General features: G+C 43.9%; 1 protein-coding gene across 7 annotated transcripts in view; it reads right to left on the bottom strand.

Annotated features, from left to right (window-relative positions):
- Window positions 1-1,418: 1,418 nt before the first annotated feature.
- HIVEP2 (HIVEP zinc finger 2) overlaps window positions 1,419-18,025 on the bottom strand; it is a 145,597-nt gene continuing 128,990 nt past the window's right edge. For all 7 annotated transcript variants that reach the window (XM_055714884.1, XM_055714882.1, XM_055714885.1 and 4 more), the window contains 4 exons: window positions 14,855-15,030; window positions 12,161-12,262; window positions 10,701-11,611; window positions 1,419-3,939 (listed from right to left, as the gene is read on the bottom strand). In XM_055714884.1, the coding sequence (XP_055570859.1) occupies window positions 3,115-3,939; window positions 10,701-11,611; window positions 12,161-12,262; window positions 14,855-15,030 (2,014 nt within the window). In that variant the 3' untranslated portion in view covers window positions 1,419-3,114. The remainder of the gene's footprint in view (window positions 3,940-10,700; window positions 11,612-12,160; window positions 12,263-14,854; window positions 15,031-18,025) is intronic.

Below are 18,025 nucleotides of genomic sequence, written 5' to 3'. Positions count from 1 at the left end.
CTTTTACATTGAAGACCTCAGAGCTACTCTTCCTGTTCCCATCAGACCGCTGTGCACCCACTGCACCAAGTGTTTTGGAGGAACCCCCTCCCCATCACCCCTGGGTGCTGTCAGCACACAGGCACTGACTGTCTTGCCCACACCAACAGCCCTGGCCAGGAGCCATGCAGCTGCGTTCGCACCACACTGAGCCCAAGCCCATAGGCTCGAAGCACGGTGTCTTAGCTGAGTGCAGCAGGTCACAGACACAACCCCACGCCGTCATTACCGGTGACGGCTCGGAAAAAGCTGCACTGGGAGAGCAGGCAGCGCACTCGTGAGATTATCTGCCCCTGATCCCCATCACTGGACCCACTATATTAGTTCCAAGAATTCCTCATGCCTGGGAAACTTTTGCCAGATGTGTTTGCCTTCCTCCTCCACACCCTTTCCAAAGCGTGAAAAGTGGTCATCATTGATGCCTAAGCCCTGTATGAGGATATGCTTTTTTCAAAGCACTGTATAAACATTAACTCATTAAGAAAATACAATTGAGATTTTAAGTACCTGAAACCTCTTTAGGGTTGCTCCACTGTAACCCAAAAATATGACATGTAATTTCAGCAATACTTGCTCAATGATTATTTAAAAAAAAAAAAAAAAAAAAAAAAAAAAAAGCCCCAAGGCTGAAAAAGTAGATGGTAAATTGCAGCTGCAAATTAATTAAAATAATCAAAAGCCAGAGGTAACTCCCACAGTAAGGGGGTTGCTTATAAAGGCAATGTTAATAGAACATTTACCATCGGGGGTTGCCTGGTTCCCTTTTAATAAAATATCTGTGATTACCTGATTAGCTGATCATTGTGCACAGCATTTTATTCTCAATACAGCCGTGCAGCTAAGGAGAGGAGAGAGGCTTTTATCAGATACATCTTGTTTATTTAAAATGTGTAATTGACTTCTCCTTTTTTTATGGGAGCATGATCCAACAAGCCGCTCACCTCCAACTACATATACTGCTTCTCCTCTCTCCAGGCTGAGATGAGCCAGTTTTCTGGCACATGCTTATCTTGGCAAGGTTACCATAATGATCCGGAATAAAGGTAGAAACACTGCAATGGATACGAGAAACTAGCCTTTAATGGTAATAAGTGGTCACCATTCGTTATGGTATTACACGAGTCATATGCCAACATGCTAGAATTAGGACAATGTACCAGCTGTGGTCCTGCCCCCACATGGTATTATTGGAGAAATAAACTGGTTTAGTTTGATAATATCTGTGGAGGCCAAAATACGATCCACCTTTTTGCTGCCACTCACATTCTTAAGGGTGCTCCTTGTGCAGGGAAGCAATGCTCAGGAATAAAAGATTCTGACAATGTACTGGAACGCCAATAAACTTGGAGAATTCAAAGAACACATGAAAACTAGACACCTCATGCATGTAACTGTATTTATTTCTTTTTAAAGAACACTCCTTAAATGTATTGTAAGTCAATATACAAACTTGGTTTCACAGATTTATAATCCACTAAATAGCACAAAATATAATCCAGGCCGTTGGTTTCTTTCATCTGCGTGTGTGCGTGTGGTTTTTTTGTGTGGTTTTCATCTGTGTGTGCGCAGGCGTGCACACGCCTACTGCTGGTGGTAGTGGTAACCCACCACACGCGTTCAAGACACCAGCCCGGGCCCCTCCTGACTTTCCTCTGCAGCAAATCTCACCCAGATGGAGACCCTGCTCTGGAAGACTGTGACTGTCTTGGCCATGAATCCCACTCCTTGAAGAGGTCGGGGTGGCGGTGCTCTCTGCCTCGCTGGCAGGGCCACGCTCCTCCATCCACAGGATGGGATGGGACGGGATGGGAGCCTCCCTGAAGCAGACCCAGGTACCACAGTAGGGAAGGGACCAGCTGTGGCCTTCAAGTGCAAGGGAACACCTCTTTCTCCCCACTCCAAACCCCTCCTTGGCACTCCGGGGCACCTCTGCATGACACCTGCACCCCACGGCCAGCCCTCGCAAGCAGGGGACTGCCGGGGCTCGGCGGGGTGCCCAGCCCCGTGCGGCCGTAGGGGCCTCGCCACCGCTGCAGTGGGCAGGGCAGGGGGTCATGGCCGGCCGGACCCTGCCTCCCGGCAGCCGTGGTGCCTTGCTCCGCGCCTGGCGCAGCCAACATCGCCTGTCCCGGGGACTTACACAGACGGCACCAGTGATGCAGTTATTTACATGGGGTGGAATGTTTTCCCATAGGTTTTTAAAGGAGTATATAGATCAACATGTTCTCATAAGACCAAATACTTTTAATATATTTATAACTGTTTTATAAAGCTTTGAAAAAACTCACAATAGCACATTGTTTTACTTTAATGCTTTACGGTACTATCAGTTTAAAATCACAATCAGCACTTAAGTTATAGTCAATCCGGCAAACAAGAGACAAAAAAAATTACAAGGGTTAAGAACTGACTGATACATCCTTTATCTTTTTTTTTTTTTAACTAATGCATAAGTGCAGAATAAGATAAGATACTCTAGTTTAAATATCTTGTTTTACAATATACATTTTGTTCTAATAACGCAACAGTAAATCCCATGCTTCACATAGAAAAGCAATCCACAACATTAAGAAAAAAATTTACAATTTATGAAACAAAGTAAATAAATATTAGTATTACAGAATCAGAGCTGTACATAAAAGCTGTTCAGTTTTAATCATATAAAAATATGTTTTAGTGCAACCTCACATATATTGATGCTGTTTTGCTTTACATCATTTAGATCCAAGTGTCCAAAAAAGGAAAGAAATTACATTTATTACAAAGCAGATACACAAATTCTAAAATATGTACAAATTACTGCTAAAAAAATGCTTATAAGAATATAAGCAAAGTAAAGAAAAGGCACAAACATCTGTACAATTTAAAAGTACCAGACCCAGTAAGAATTTCAAATTTAGTTTTGGTCAGGCTCATGATGACTTATTTTATCTAATTCTTTTGATATAACAAAAGTATATATAATAGCAAACTACTGTAACTTAGAACAGGCATGCTGTAAAGTTGAATACTTCTATCTCTAGAAAAAAAAAAAGTGGGGTAAATGTATGGGTGAAAGTCTCCATGCATCTCAGATCAATGTGGCTTGCTCTTCTCAGATGACGGATCTTTGATTTCCTGTGTGCTTGATGGGGGGTCACTCCTGCTGTGAAAGCCCAACTGCCGGACGTCCACAAAGCTCTTGCTGTAAAAGGTGGGATGGGCTAACGCAGTCTGTGATGTACCAAAACTGTCCTGTTCACCACCGTGCAAGTCAGGATGGGTGGCTGAGGCACAGGTCTGGCCTGGCTCAGATCCACTAAAGTGTTTAATGCTAAAATGTGCACTTTCTAAGGGTTTCTGGTGAGGCTCAGAAGGCCTCTGCAGCTGCTCCGCCCCGTGCAGAACGGCTTCTTCTGTGGCGATTCGCAGAGAGGCTATGGCTTTTGTACAAGTCTGTATGTTCTCCTCCTGCTCCCTCTCAGTAGCTACAACACTGTCCTCCGACGTGCTCTGTGTCAGCAATAGCAACGGAGAGGGCGGCGCACTGGAGGGAGCAGTGGGGTGCAAGCTGTGCGGAGAGGTACATTTCTCGTGGTGCTTAGAAATACTATATGACTCTTTTGCAAGGATTTCTGCAGTCCCTCTTTGCTTCTCCTCAGAGCCCTCCCTCTGCAGGGCCAGAGTGGATGGAGAATGTAAACCTGAGAGGGCCACAGGTACTGAATGGACCATCTGGATACCCCCGATAGGCATCATGGGGATGGGTGCTCGGATCTGTTGCTGGGAGTGTAGTGGAAGATGACTGAAGACGTAGTCACTCGAACCCTCAGGGAACGGGCTAGCCCCATGGTGTTCCATACCTCCTTTTTCGCCATATACGCTGAAGTAAGGCCCCTGAGACAACCCCCTTCTCTGTAACTAGAAAAAAAAACAAAAGAAATGTCAGTGCTGCTGCTAGCAAAATTCTTGTCCGGCTGCCAAACCACCTATCTGCTTTCCTGTCTAACACAACCTCCCATTCAGGCAGCACCTTTCATCCAGATGGATCCCAAAGCATTTGGAAAACTCCACTAATTGCTTATCCAAACAACAGAGGAGGTTTTGCTTAGCTCAGCCCTACAGGGCTCATGCCTCTGAGGTGAAAGGCAGCAGCTAGTTAAGAGCGTTCAGCAACACAATGCAGCAATTTAGGTCAGGAAGTGAAGAGTATTATATTCAACTGAAACTGCAGAGAGAATTTGGGGTAGATAGAGTTTCGTTCCCCAGGAGAAATTTGGCCAGGAGATCCGTCTTACCTTCTCTTTTGGCAAACTGTGCAAACTGTGCTGGTATTGGCAGTCCACACTAGGTAGCAAGACTGTGTTGCAGAGAAATACACATCCGAACACTCCCTGCTTGCCACCACTGCTTGGCAGTATGGGAAAAATCTGACTGCACGTACGTATTCTCTGCCTGGTGAGAGATCCTGCTCCGGAGCTCCAGAGAAGGCACTGGCTCCCCATGAGCTTTACCCAATTCTTGATGAAAGGGGATGGGTATTTCTATTAAGGTTCAAATGCTTCTGTGCAATCAAGACCCAAGTTTTATAGTCATTAAGACAGTGGAGGACCACTCTGGCCTATCTGTAATGTAAACAATAAATAATAACAAAAGCACAGGCATGAGCTGTGAGTGAAAGTGATGATTCTGTCACAGGGAGACTCACCCACTCATAATGGGATGGAGAAGAATGAGGGATTTTGTAACAGCTAATAAAAAACAATCTCACAATATTGACATTTTCAGTGCCTTCCCATTAGTTCCTGCCTTGGAAGAATGAATAGCTCCATCTCCACTCAGTATTAAATATGCCCTGGGCTTTTGGGTTTCTCTTTTTTTCATTCTTAACTTTTAAAATTTGTTTTCCATCTGATGATTAAGTATCATTTATTGCTGACCAGAGGGATAATGATGACAGAAGTGCAGGATGACATTTACATAATTGTGTATGGGATCTGGCCACACAACTCTCGGGGGCTCCCATAGGAAACTGAATGAATGAAAATGCTCTCCTCTGCACTGCAAATGGACCGAACACCTACCAGTTGCCCCAGAGCTGTACCGCTACCACTGTCTCCGTGTGGCAGCCAGAGGACTGCGCTGCTAAATGCCAGTGCACTGAAGTGGCAGCACTTCACACTGCTGGGAAATCCCAGCTCTCAAGGCATTAAGCAACCTCTTGATCCCATCCGGGGAACTGGTTTAGGGAGCAATTTTCTGTGCTACCCAGGGGCTCAATCTCACTGTGCTCAGACACTTTGTCCTGTTTGATATAAATCAAAGTCAAGACAGGAAGGGTGACCCATAATCATCAGACTCAAACTTAAGAGATGTTATTTGGACTAATCTATGCTGGGAATTTTCCTCTTCAGAAAGCGAGACATTTTGGTCTCATAAGAGAAACTGTCATAAGAAAGCACAGTGACAGCTCTTATACTGCTGAATGGGGAAAAATTACAGAATAAACTGCAGTTGCCAAGCCACAACGACATACATAGTTCACCTACCCTATCTGTCCTTCCTATCACTAACCTCACCTCTGCACAGCTGCTTGCCCCCTTCTTTTTTCTATCTTTGGTCTGTCAACCCATTTCTCAAGTCATACTGGTCTCTTGGTTGTTCCTAAGCCATGACATTTATCACTATTGCATCTGATGTGAACTTGGGCTAAAGGAAGGAGAGCAAAAGCAACCAAAAAAAGGAGTAAACCTCAACTCCTAGATGAGAACAAACCTAGTCAACACACAAATCTCTAATTGAGAAAGACACTGGCTTCATGTTGTACCCTGCCACAGTTTCAAAAGAGAATAGAGCAACATTCTGTCCTTGTCAGATAGAGGTGCCTAACATGACAGAAACTGCTACACACTTCAAGATCAGCAGTATCATCCAATATATGTCCCATATGCCTCATTTTTACATAGACAGTGACAGTGTGTGCATGTCCACTGGATGCCTTCCAAGCATGGCTGAGCACATATCAGATTATCTTTCTCTAGCTCTGACAGATGAGTTTGGAAATGGCCAACATAAATGGCTACAGGCATTAATAACAGTTCATACCCCCTGCCCAGTTTTTATTTCCTTTAACAATATCTAGCATTTTCGTACATACAAGCAGACACACATATACATATATGTGTGTCTTATACACAGAGGGGAAGACTGAATATTACAAGACTTATCTTCTTTTCACAAACATCCTGAAAATCCAGGATTTTATTCTGTTGACAGGGCAAGTATTAGATCCTATCACTAAGCATAGTGCAGAAGGTCATAGTATCTTTTTACAGTGCAGTCAGAATGGGTTGCTGCCAGTGCAGTGAAATGAGCTCTTCTCTTTGTCAGGTGATGGAAATCCAGTTCATTTCCTATTTGTTCTCATTTGTTGCAGTTTAGTGTATTTCCCTCCAACTCCAGGTGACATATAATTCCCCAAGCAACAAGATTCTGTAGCAACTTTTCACTAAATTCTCTGACCTAGTCACAAAGCTAACTGTCACACCACACCCCTGAGCAAAGCCATATCCAGCTTCACAGGTCCCCCAGAATGCCTCAGGGATGAGACAGGGTTTACCCTGTACCTGGTACATCACCCAAAACAGGCTGTGGGGGATTAAGAGGAAGATCACATTTCAAAGCCAAGCACCCTCCACAGATACCCTCCTAGCAGCCTCAGACCACAGCTTGCAAAAAGATGATGGGTGGAAAACAATCTCTTTGATTACCGTATCAGAATGTACTTGAGGCTTTTTAAAGTTAAAAAACAGAAAATGTTGAACTCTTTGTTAAACTGAATAACAAAGCGTATTACTGATGTGCTTTCTAAAGCACACGATGGTTAGTAAAGTGACTATAAATCTGTGTGAACTTCAGTTTCAGTATCAGCTCAATTTGCAGTCCAACTGAGAATGCACCATAGCAGCCCACATACACAAGTGGACCTATTTATAGTTTACCTGGACTTCAGAAGTTTTATGCTGGCTCTCTGTACAGGAATGCATTTCACTCAAGACGACAAGTATTGAATGCCTGGCAAGGGACTTAATATCGATATGTCTGGGATGATCAAAGGACCTTAAGTCCTATTGAACTTCAAGTGGATATAAAGGTGCCCAACTCACCTCAGCCATTCTGAATACATCCAGACAGGCTTAGGACTTCAAAACGAATGAGAGGTGTGACAGAACAACAACACAAGCAATCTACTACCTCCTAGAAGCTAACCCTGTTGCTAGGGTCAAGTCTGTATTGCTCACAGCAAGTTATATTCACAGTCTCACTCTCCCAGTCTAGCCCTGGGACTGGAAGAAGAGGCAAAAGCTCTGGTCCGCACTAGGAAGTGGTGGGGTGCACTAGGTGTGGGGACAAGTAGGAGCAGAGTGAAACTGTTGGTGCTGGGTCCCTTGTTCACCATGTAAGTGCTGTGGGGTTGGAGGGGAATTGCTTTGAAATAACCCTGTGTGGTCTCTTCTCACTCACTTGGTGACCCACTCACAGTTTAAGTGCACCTGCTGCACTCCTGGAGCATATTTTTCAGTTTAATTTCCTCTGAAAACAATCCAGGTCACTTACTTCAAGACTGATCTGCAATGTGAGTCAAAGCACAATAAATGTGACAACAGAGACATATGCATGATCCAAACTAAAATGCTAACAGCAATGCACTCAAGATGAACAAAAGCAGCCTTTCCATCTCTCCTCTTTCTCTCAGGACTGGCATAAATGACAAGGGAGAAGAATCAGCACCCTTTGATAATGGTAAAAAACCTCTGGCATTGACAGAAGATCCCAATTGTATTTGGAGAGGCATGGGGATCTGCCTTTAAACTTAAAGACACCAATTTAACTTGCCAAAGCCAAATGTGTACCAGCATCAACCAGAGCCTTAGGCTACTTTGGAAAGAGTATCCTGTTGCAAGAGTGTAGCCTGTTATTAACTGGGCGGGGGCGGGGGGGAAGTATATCTTTCTGTATTTTTGTACAATCTACAAAAATAGTTACTTTCCTCACGCTCTTTTCCACTTCCTAAAGAAATAATTGCCATTGCTCTCTATGTGGTGCTTTCAGTGCCAGAGCACTTTACAAGCTCTTTGCACAAGACCACCAAAGCGCATGAACGTTCAAGGAAAAGCAACATGAACTAGGGGAACTAGACCAGCACTGGCCAAAGAGACCAGAGCAAATACATCAATTTTAGTGGAGAAGAAAGAAAACTAGGCTCTTCTGGGAACTGCAGGCACCAGAAGCACAAGACCAGTCTTACTCCTGCAAGGACTGGGAACCCAGCGAAGCTCTGAAAGAGGAAGCAGGATTGTAAGCTGGCATGTGCATCACTGATGCAATTGCTAATCATGTTCTGATTTGCCGGATTTCACTTCTCTGAAAGTGAAAAACAGCCTTTATTCCCTTTTTTTCTCTGACAGCTTTCATTTATAGCAAGCTCAGGTGTTATTTGTCTTCCCACACACTGAGTATAATAACTTGTGTTTCACTTAAACTCAACTAGTGTTTGGCCAAAGGATGTCTTCCAGAAAGGCATCAAGAGGTGAGGAGTCCTTCCTTGCCTGCAGTAGTTTGTTGAGATGGGCAATCATCCTCACTGCTCATTTCCTCATTTAAATTTGCCTGGGCTCTTCTTCCAGTGATGCCTGTATTCAAGTTCCAGTGCAGTACTGAGGTGTGGGCTTCTCTCTCATAACACTCAACATGCCTCTGAGTTACTGATGCTTTCTGCAGGACAAATGATCTTTTACATTGAGTTTTTCACTGCCACATGCCTGATCCTACCTCAAAAATAAGGTAAGTGTTAAAAGCCCATCTGGCATGGTGGACTTTCCAAAAGAAGGAGCTAAGGGTGCTAAAAGAGTCCTTACAACGTGCTAAACGCCTTGCTGGAAGGTTTGCATAACACACAAGGCAAACATTACAGCAAGGACTGTCAGATGGCCAAGGGTGACTGTTACATACGCTTCTGCCAGCATCATCCCACATGCAAAATCTCTCCTACAGGGTGCCAGTGGAAGTGTCTCATGTGGGACATTAGGGACTGGGGCTCCCTGCACAATGTCAGCTGTAGCGTCTCATATAATCCCTTCCATTTGATATTAAGACTGTTAAACTGGTGGCTCTTTATCCTCTTGTGCTTCCTTACTTTGTCAGTAGAACTGCTGGCAGAATTTATATCCTTTCTCAGCTGCACAGCGATCACCCCTATGAGAGTGCAGCAGGGTTTCAGCATGCCCTTCCTCAAGGACCACTTAGTCAGCCACTCCACTGCCCTCCCCAGCAACTTACCAGGCCATGGGGCCACGTCTAAGATGTGGGAGAATTACCTGTGTTGCTCTCTCCTACACACACTGCAGCTTTCCTTTATCCCTCTGAAAAGCGGGCAAGCTACTTTTGGATCTGCCAGGCTGGTGGCATCTCAGCTCTGTTCAGTCCATCCCTGCTCCAGATGCCTGTACTCAGCTGCATCCCTCGCTCCATTCCCAGGCGTAGGTAACACATCAGCCTGGGTCTACAAAGAGCTTCACCCAGAGCTCTGGAAATGCTGATTTTATGAGCTCAGGGTTTAATTCTTCTCCTCTGCAGAGAAGCACCACAAAAAGCCAAGATGACTGGCAATAGGGAAGCAGGGAGGAGAGCCCTGCTGGGATGAGGGCAGGGAGGTAGGAGCCCTGAGGCAGCGTAAGCCTGTCACAGCCTGCGCAGGTTGAACCCACACATACGGGCTGACAAGGCAGGCAGTGAAAGGGCAGCAGCAACATCAGTTGCGGCAAGGGAAGCATACTAAATGAAAACATAAATGCATACGTAGGGAAGCTGTTCCTTAACTCTAAAGACCAAAATCTATTTGTGGAGAGAGTGCTTTGTGAATGCTAGGGCCGGTCAAAAGTGCCAGTCAGCAGTTTCTGAGAGCTGATTTACTGAAAGGGAACAGCACAGACAGCAGCTGTGCCAGTTTTGCATATTGCCATTTCCACCCAGACAGTTCCGTCCCTGCCGGAGCAGCCGGTTGTGATGGTGCTTTCTGCAGAGCCGACAGCTGCCTGCTCCTGTCACACGATAATATCCTTTAAACTCCAGCCACAGATCCTGATTTCGATGTGCACCCTGCTTTTCCGAGACATTCCATTTATTTTAACGTTTTCATTCAATTAAACAATACTCAGTGATGGGCACCGTACTGCAGTACCAGGGCCTTAAGCCCTGATCTGGGCTTGCTCCCATCTGACAGTCTGGGAGGTAAAAGGTTTTACAGTGTGGAAACAAGCCCCACACGCCATGTATGCTTCCTGAGCTGTTTTAACGTAATATTTTTTATATATATATATATAAATGCAATAAAGACAGGGACAGTTAATGTCAGACTAATTTCATTGAAGTTAATGGAGCTACTCAGGTTTGTACCAAGTGAAGATTTGACCCTCAGGCTGACTCTGTTGCATCTAACTAAATCAACATTCCAACTTGGTCCCTGTCTATTCCCAATCTCTTGCATTTGTTCAAGGACATCCTGCCAAGGCTCAAAGCTTATGTCTTCTTCTACAAAGCTGCAAAGTTTTTAAAAATACTATGCACAAATAAGATGAGTGCTGCTTTTGACAATAGGAGTGAAAATATTCTTGCATACTTACTGAATGCCCCACTGGAATAGATTCAGACTGTAAATATTGACCCATGGACAGTGCTGGATTATGGTATAAGCCCCTCCGGGGAGACGCTGCTCTAACAGAGGCCATATATCTCCTTTCTCGCCTAGGAGACAAATCTCTTCGAACAGACACATCTTTCCCTGGTGACATTGGTCTCCTTGGTGATAGGTGACGTCTTGGTGACATGTCCCGTCTTGGTGATAGCTCTCTCCTCAGCACAGCCTCCTTCCGTGGGGAAAGATGCCTCATGGGTGAAATATCTCTTCGGGGTGACAGGTGCCTTCTGGGTGACAAATCCCCTTTTGGCATTAAATACCTCTTTGGTGAGTTATCTCTATAGGGTGAAGAATCGTAGCCGGGTGATGACTGTCGACTGGAAGGTGAGAGGTCCCGTGGAGAAGAACTGGGGTCTAACAAAAGCGCGTAATCCTCATCCATGCCACTAGGTATGTCCAATCTGTCTTTATCGGGCTCTGAATCACTACTCTTACTCTGGAAAAACCTCTGATATTCTGTCATCTGTGAGTCTTCACAGGAGTCACTGGGTGTTATAAGCTGAGTAACCTGAATGCTAGGTAAGGTGACCAAGTAACTGATGAGGGAGGAGTGTCCCACAGAAAGGGAGCCCTCTGGGGAAGCCCCCTGTGACGCCCCAGCTGAATTCACTGACAGGGAGGAGAACCGAGGTGGCTGCGGGCTGGTGCTTCTTGATCTGGTTTTTGGTGTTGAGTCTCCCTGAGTATCATCAAAATCATCCTCATCTTCATCATCATCATCATTGTCATCGCCATCCTCGCCATCTGACTCCTCTGCATCAGAAAACTGATGCTCCGCTGACAGGCCTGCCAGGTTGCTACTCTTCTCTGCCTCCTGCTGCATGTCCTCCATGTTTTCTGAAACAGCCATGGCAAGTCAAAATGGTGAGCACACATCCCACCTCTTACATCTTCCACCACACTCATTCCCCACACAGCACACCCCACCCATGGCCGTTGCTGGATGCTCATCATCTGGGATGGCTGCATAAAGCCATTCTTCATAGTCTCAGGCCATAATTTTTCATAATACCTTAAAACTCTATACTTGAAAGTAGGTATAAAAAGCAAGCAAATTCACCCTAGCCCACCTTGCAACTTCGCTAAATGTTGCCACGTCTCACATCTCAATTGAAAAGATTGTGAACTTTGTATGAGACAGATGACAACAGGTCATATGTTTATTTCTAGCTCCTCCTCATGTATCTTAATAAAAAATGTAACTCAGACAGATGGATCCGATCTGTTTTTTAGACTTCCTGTTTGCTAAAAAGACACCTCTTAATTAAAAAATGTCCCAAATGCTCTTAAATGTTATTTTCCTATGCCAGCCACTGTGCTAAAGTGCAATGAGTCATTTGCATACTCCAGAGGCCATTCCAACTAAATTGAATCATTCTGACATACCTGCTTCTTCAGTTTCAGCATCATCTACGGATGTCATTGATACTCCGAGCTCCAGGCATTTTTTCATGTGTGCTTTAGATTTCATATGTTTTGTCAGATTTCCTATGGATCAGAGATTAATCTAATTAATGGACAACAGCAAACATCACCCTCCAAGTCAGGTTTTGGTATATCTTAACTCTGTTAGCCTGCAGATGGGGGTTTTTAGTTTAAAAAAAAAACCACAACAGACAAGGCTGACTCATCCAGCCCATTGCCCTCAGAGCCTGTTTTAATGAGAATGGGGTTTTATACCTTAAGAAAAAAAAAAAGTATTTCAAATAAATTTAAACTCAGGGCCTGAGAGGTATATAGGCATCTCTCCAATTTTCCACATGACATTAAGGCACCCCAGCCAGCTAAAAAGCTCACTCTTGGATGTTATCTGTCCTTGGGCTCAGTCATGATACGTACAGACTGCTCAGACATCGAAGTAAGTCCAAAGCACACCAGCTGTTCAGGGCTCGTACTCCTACTTTCACAGTGGTACTTTCAAGTTAAGTGGTCTCCCATTTACTCCACATGTAGGTTCCAAATGTTCAGCGTGTTTGAAGCAAAAATACCCCCCAAAAAAAGACATTTCTGGGAGACGTTTCTATATAAGTTTACCATCTAGCTGCAGTCTCTGAACTGAGAGGAGCTGTACTTAGAGGATTCACCTGGGATGTAGGAAATCTAGGTCCAGCTTCCTGCTTTGGATTACGGATCTGACCCAGACACAGCACGGATTTGAAATCAGATCTCCCATTCCCCTGAGGGAGCAACCTAACACTAGACTATTGACTTTCTGGAGTGCCTGTCTTGGTCTGTTTTTTCACAGATAAGAAAACTGTGTTGAAACTGGCCCCAAGAGACATTTCATGGCAAAGAATCTTGAGCACAAAGCACAAGCTGGAGAAACAAGAACATCGCTCTAATCCATTAGCCACTCAGTCACATTTCAACACCCAACAGGGAAAGCATGGCACAAGCAAACCCAACCCACTACCAAGACATGGTGCTTCTTAGATCAAGGAAAGCTCTCTGTGAATGTGCCTATGCTGCTTTTGGGACCCCAACCAGCGTCTCCAGATGATGCGTGTGAAACATGCAACCTGGGGGCAGGAACAGTGCACACTGTTGGGTAGTGGAGGTGTGTCACAAGCCACACTCTTCTCCTCTGACTTTCAGTCCTAGGTAGTTCAAATAATCCCCTTCTCAGTAAGATCTTACTGCGCCTGTGCACTGCATGAAAAGTCTAACCTTGTCACTGATGCCTCTGGATAGCTAAATGCTCAGGGTGTATGAAAACCTAAACATCTCTGAAGACCTGTCCCCTACTGTTCTCAGCAAAATAGCAACAATACTTACAAGGCTGACAACTGCTCACAAGCGGTAATACACCAGTTAAACACTTCTTGTACTTTGAAGTCTAACTCAGTCTCTTCCTACTCATGCCCTTGTGCAATAGCATACCACCTCCTCCCTGTTTCTTCTTCACCAGAAATGCCAGCCTCAGCAAGCAATTTCACATTTCTTTCCATGCCATCTCCTCTGCCTGGAATGTCCTCTCTGAACACAGCTGCAAAACCACAGTTCTCCTTCAAGTCCCTCCTCAAGACCCATTCCTCCAGCAATGTCAAATGTAAATAATGATCCGAGAACAGCTCACCAGATGGTCTGCTGGGACTACAAACCAGCAGCTCCTTGTCTTTGTCTCTACATTCCCATGAAAGTTCTCATCTTAAATTAGGTTGATGGGTCTACTACCATCCATCAGCTATTCCCGTCTTTGGCAGAGGAAGAAGTGCTGGACTCATGGAAACTATTACAATTCTCAATCCTCAGAATAGCCATGAAGCTGCACTGGGATCTTGGGAGAAATTTCCTTCAGCTTCCTCTCTCCCCGTTCAAGTAAGTTCATTGCACTGGGACCAGAATCCACTTCCCTTGTCTGCCAAAGGGAAGCTAAGAAACTGAGAATGTAAGGCTCATTTGGGCTGTGCTACAAAAAAATGCTACCAAAGAAAAGGATTTTTTTCTTACAAGGGGATAGTTGCAATGCAAATCCAAATACCAAAGAATATCATTATCTGTGGCCTCAGGGTGACAAACAGAAGCTTTTTTCTGTGCTGATAAATACATGTGAACACAAGCTATCAGATCTCTATTCATAATTAATGCCACAGTGGATGGAGTGGCCCATCTGGGAGACATACATTATTTATAAACTTGAAACTGACCCACTGTAAAGCCCGTGAAGGCATGTTTTCCTCAGCAGCTGATGCTCTGCTTCTACATTATGTCATAACAAGTGTAGTCTCCGGGTAGCATTTAAGTGTTGCTGCAATTAAAATTTGCACCATGTAACAATTCTGCAGAAAGTATTATTTGTAAGGGTGGTTCTTATGCTACTATATTTTCTCTGCAGACGGACCAGCCAAGAGCCTATAGCTCTTAATGAAGCTATTGAAGGAGTCTCCGAGTCTCACAAAATCCCTGGATCAATTAAACAGAAGAGAAAACCCTCTTTTATGAAGTGCTGTATACATAAACACAGTATTTTTATTCTGAAGAAAATTCTCTCCTCGATTGCAAAGGGTGCTTGGATCCCAGATGGAAAATAGCTCCAATTCGTTTGGGAAGTGGCAAGAGTTCAGCAAAAGGGTCAAGTACCTTTAGTTTTGAAGGCAAAGTTGCACAACTTGCATACATAAGGCCGGACATCAGTATGAGTGCGGATATGTTTTTTGAGCATGCTTGGCTTTTTGCAGCGAATTCCACATTCTTCACAAATGTACTTTCCTCGGCCACGACCTCTGACATAGACATAATCCTCATTTGATTTATACCTGTTGGAAGAGAGCAAGCATTTTAATCATACAGGCTCCGGGTCACATACATGCACAAACAGCACCTCTACCCATTTGAACCTGATCCTGTATGTATCTCATCACAACAAATCCACGGAAGTCTAGAGCAACTAATGAATTTTCATTCTGGAACTCACAAAGTATTTGCCTTTCAGGGAATGCACTAGTCCCACTGTGTTTTAACAATATGAAATCAAAGAGTTGCAGTATGAGAATAGTTTAAACACCTCGTCAAGAAACAGATTAGCTTCTATTGCCATAGACACAGCAGAACTCCAAATAGGAGTCTGCAGGTTGGATTTACTTCAGCTAATTGTAATCTTGCCCACCACCACTGAAAAGAGTGTCATTTTGTGGCACAGTTCATTGAACTATTTTAGCGTATTCAACCCTTGAGATCAGATAAAGCACATCCTGGAAATGCCCATTTCTCCCCATTAAGCATAAAGAGAATGCAGATGACTAGCAAGCATGTACCCATTTACACTACGGATGTCTGAAGTTCCCAAAGATGGATCCATCCCTAAGGGACACCAAGTTGAGTTCACCCAGGTACGTGCTGCTTTAGAAATAAAATGGGAAACTTCCAACCTGCATACTTAGCAGAAAGCTGTTAAATATTTTTTTCTTAGCACAGGCATAAGTGTTCCATGCTATTTTTGCTGATTACATAGTGTGTAGTTAGAAAATAAATAACATATGCAAATCTATGTAAAGCTGTACATTGCCTTTACTATCACGATAAATTATTAATACTGAAATCTAAAAGGACCCAGGGGATCTGCTCAGGCTGTTCTGAGGTTTGAAAAGTGCTGGGCATTCCCTAGAGGGAGCATTTCATCCTCATTCACCCAAAGTAAAATCCAGAAATTGCAAGAACTGAGAAATAATATTTTTTCTGTCTGTCCTCCATTGCCCTTTCCCTAAGCAGCAGAAAGTACTTTCAGCCACCCTGTGGATGCCCAGCCCACAAAATATCTGTGGTGCTGACAGTCCGTGCTTTAAATAAATAAGGGATTGTGTGAAAGATTCTGTTAATGTGATGATAACTCTACAAGAAGCAAGTGGCAATTTTTGGGTTACGGAGCTGAAACATTTTCCAAGTGTGCTTTTCTTAGATGAACGCTTCTTCCGTATGTTCAGCTACATCACTGGTAATATAAATACTGAAGTTAATATCTTAGAAATACATAAAACACTGTCCTGTTCTCATGTCCATTTTGTTATCTATTAAACATATCAGCTCCTCTTTCAAATGTGGATGCGTAAATTCAGGTTTTTTGATGAAAAACTTCCCAATAAAGTTGACCCTCTCCCTTCTCCTTCACTCCCTGGCATCATGGGCAAAACCGGCATAGTCTAATGTCATTTAATATTTAGTCATCTCTCTAGTGGGTTTTGTTTGTATAACATTTCTACATTCTGCTTTTCTCTCTGCCCCATTTCTCAGGTTCTTCATATACACATGCCAATGACTCCTAGACATCTTCCTATCCACCACTTCTTCAACTACCTCCAGGATTTCTCCCACAGACAGAAAAAATATTCATTACTGTTGGAAAGACTGCCATTTTATCATCTTTTCACCCCTCCTTACAGTCTCATTTTGCTCGGATGGAGTCTACCATATCACCCCTGACCGATATTGGTAAGATAAATGCTGTGTTACAACATGTGCTTTTCTGTTGCTCCATCTCTGCCTGACCTCATTCCACCAGCTTCTGTCACCTGTCAGATCCCACTGGGCACAAACACAATTAGACAAGATCTGTCTCTTCATCATTCACATGGATGGTTCCTGGCCATAACTGACCTTGACTCCCTGAGTATGCTTCAACATAACAACTGCAAGAGAAATGGCACACACAAATTTGACATTCAGAGAAGGCCTGGTCCAAAAACTGAGACACCAGAAGATTAAGTCTATGGTGATTAACTTTCTAGCCCCCAGGAATATTAGATATTACTATTAACTCATGTCTGTGCCAAAGCTTTCAGTCATTTCCTCCTTCCCACTACAAAACTTTCATATATGGACTATGGTCACTGCTGCTCTGAGCTTGATTTGAACGGGACTTTAGAGTTAAAAAGCATTAACGCGCCTCAGAGTCCTGCAATTTCTATCCAAAATGTCATTTTATTGGAAATTTTCAATTAGAGTCTATTACTGCTAGATATAAAAGAGCAAATATAAGCAAACTGTGAACTCTTGCTGTCAGCTGACAATGTCATTAACAAGATGACAGGACAGTAGGCATGTCTGCCCTGTCCCTCCTTTCTTTTCACGCTGTTATTTACTAACTGTACTGCAGCAAGTACCAAACTTTAAATTGCTGCTTTCTTTAAGGAACACTGCTTCACATCCCACCAGAGTTTCACAGTCAGAGATGATGGAAAGCAGATTTTGTGATTCATTTCATTTCATTCGAATCAAGCCACCTGCCAGAGGTAACAATATGGTTGGTTGTGTTTTCCTTCAAACCCCCTTCTGCTGCAACGCTTCTCTTCACAGGCTTTGGTGCAGCAAGGTGGTGACGTGCTGTGACATCTACTTTTCCCCTCAACTCCGTTCATTCTGTTCCTTCAGCTTCTCTCACAGCCCCATCTATTTGCGGTTTGCCCACCTGCCATAGGAGCGCTCCACTCCAGAGCACATGGCAGCTGCACTTCCCTGGCTAGCAGACAGGCTTTCCTGCAAACCAAAAACTGACAACCGCAGGCCTTCCCCAACTATGGCTTCTGCATTGCCTTCTTTGCACTTACCAAACAAAAGCAATCAAGAAGCCTAAGCAAATCCACTCCCCAAGACAAATAAAAAACGAAATGAAAAATACCATGCTGAAACAAGATGTCACCACGCACGCTTGTCTGTCCAGGGGAGAAAACATGAAGCAAAGACAACAGATGTTTGCTGCATAGTTCAGTACACTACTTGCGCATGCTGAGACAATACAAAGATGAGCTTGATGAGAGC

The sequence above is a fragment of the Falco cherrug genome, chromosome 6 (assembly GCF_023634085.1).
Source record: "Falco cherrug isolate bFalChe1 chromosome 6, bFalChe1.pri, whole genome shotgun sequence".
In the NCBI taxonomy this organism is placed as follows: domain Eukaryota; kingdom Metazoa; phylum Chordata; class Aves; order Falconiformes; family Falconidae; genus Falco; species Falco cherrug.
Note: the sequence above shows the minus strand (reverse complement) of the source record. Positions and strands in the feature narration are given on the sequence as shown.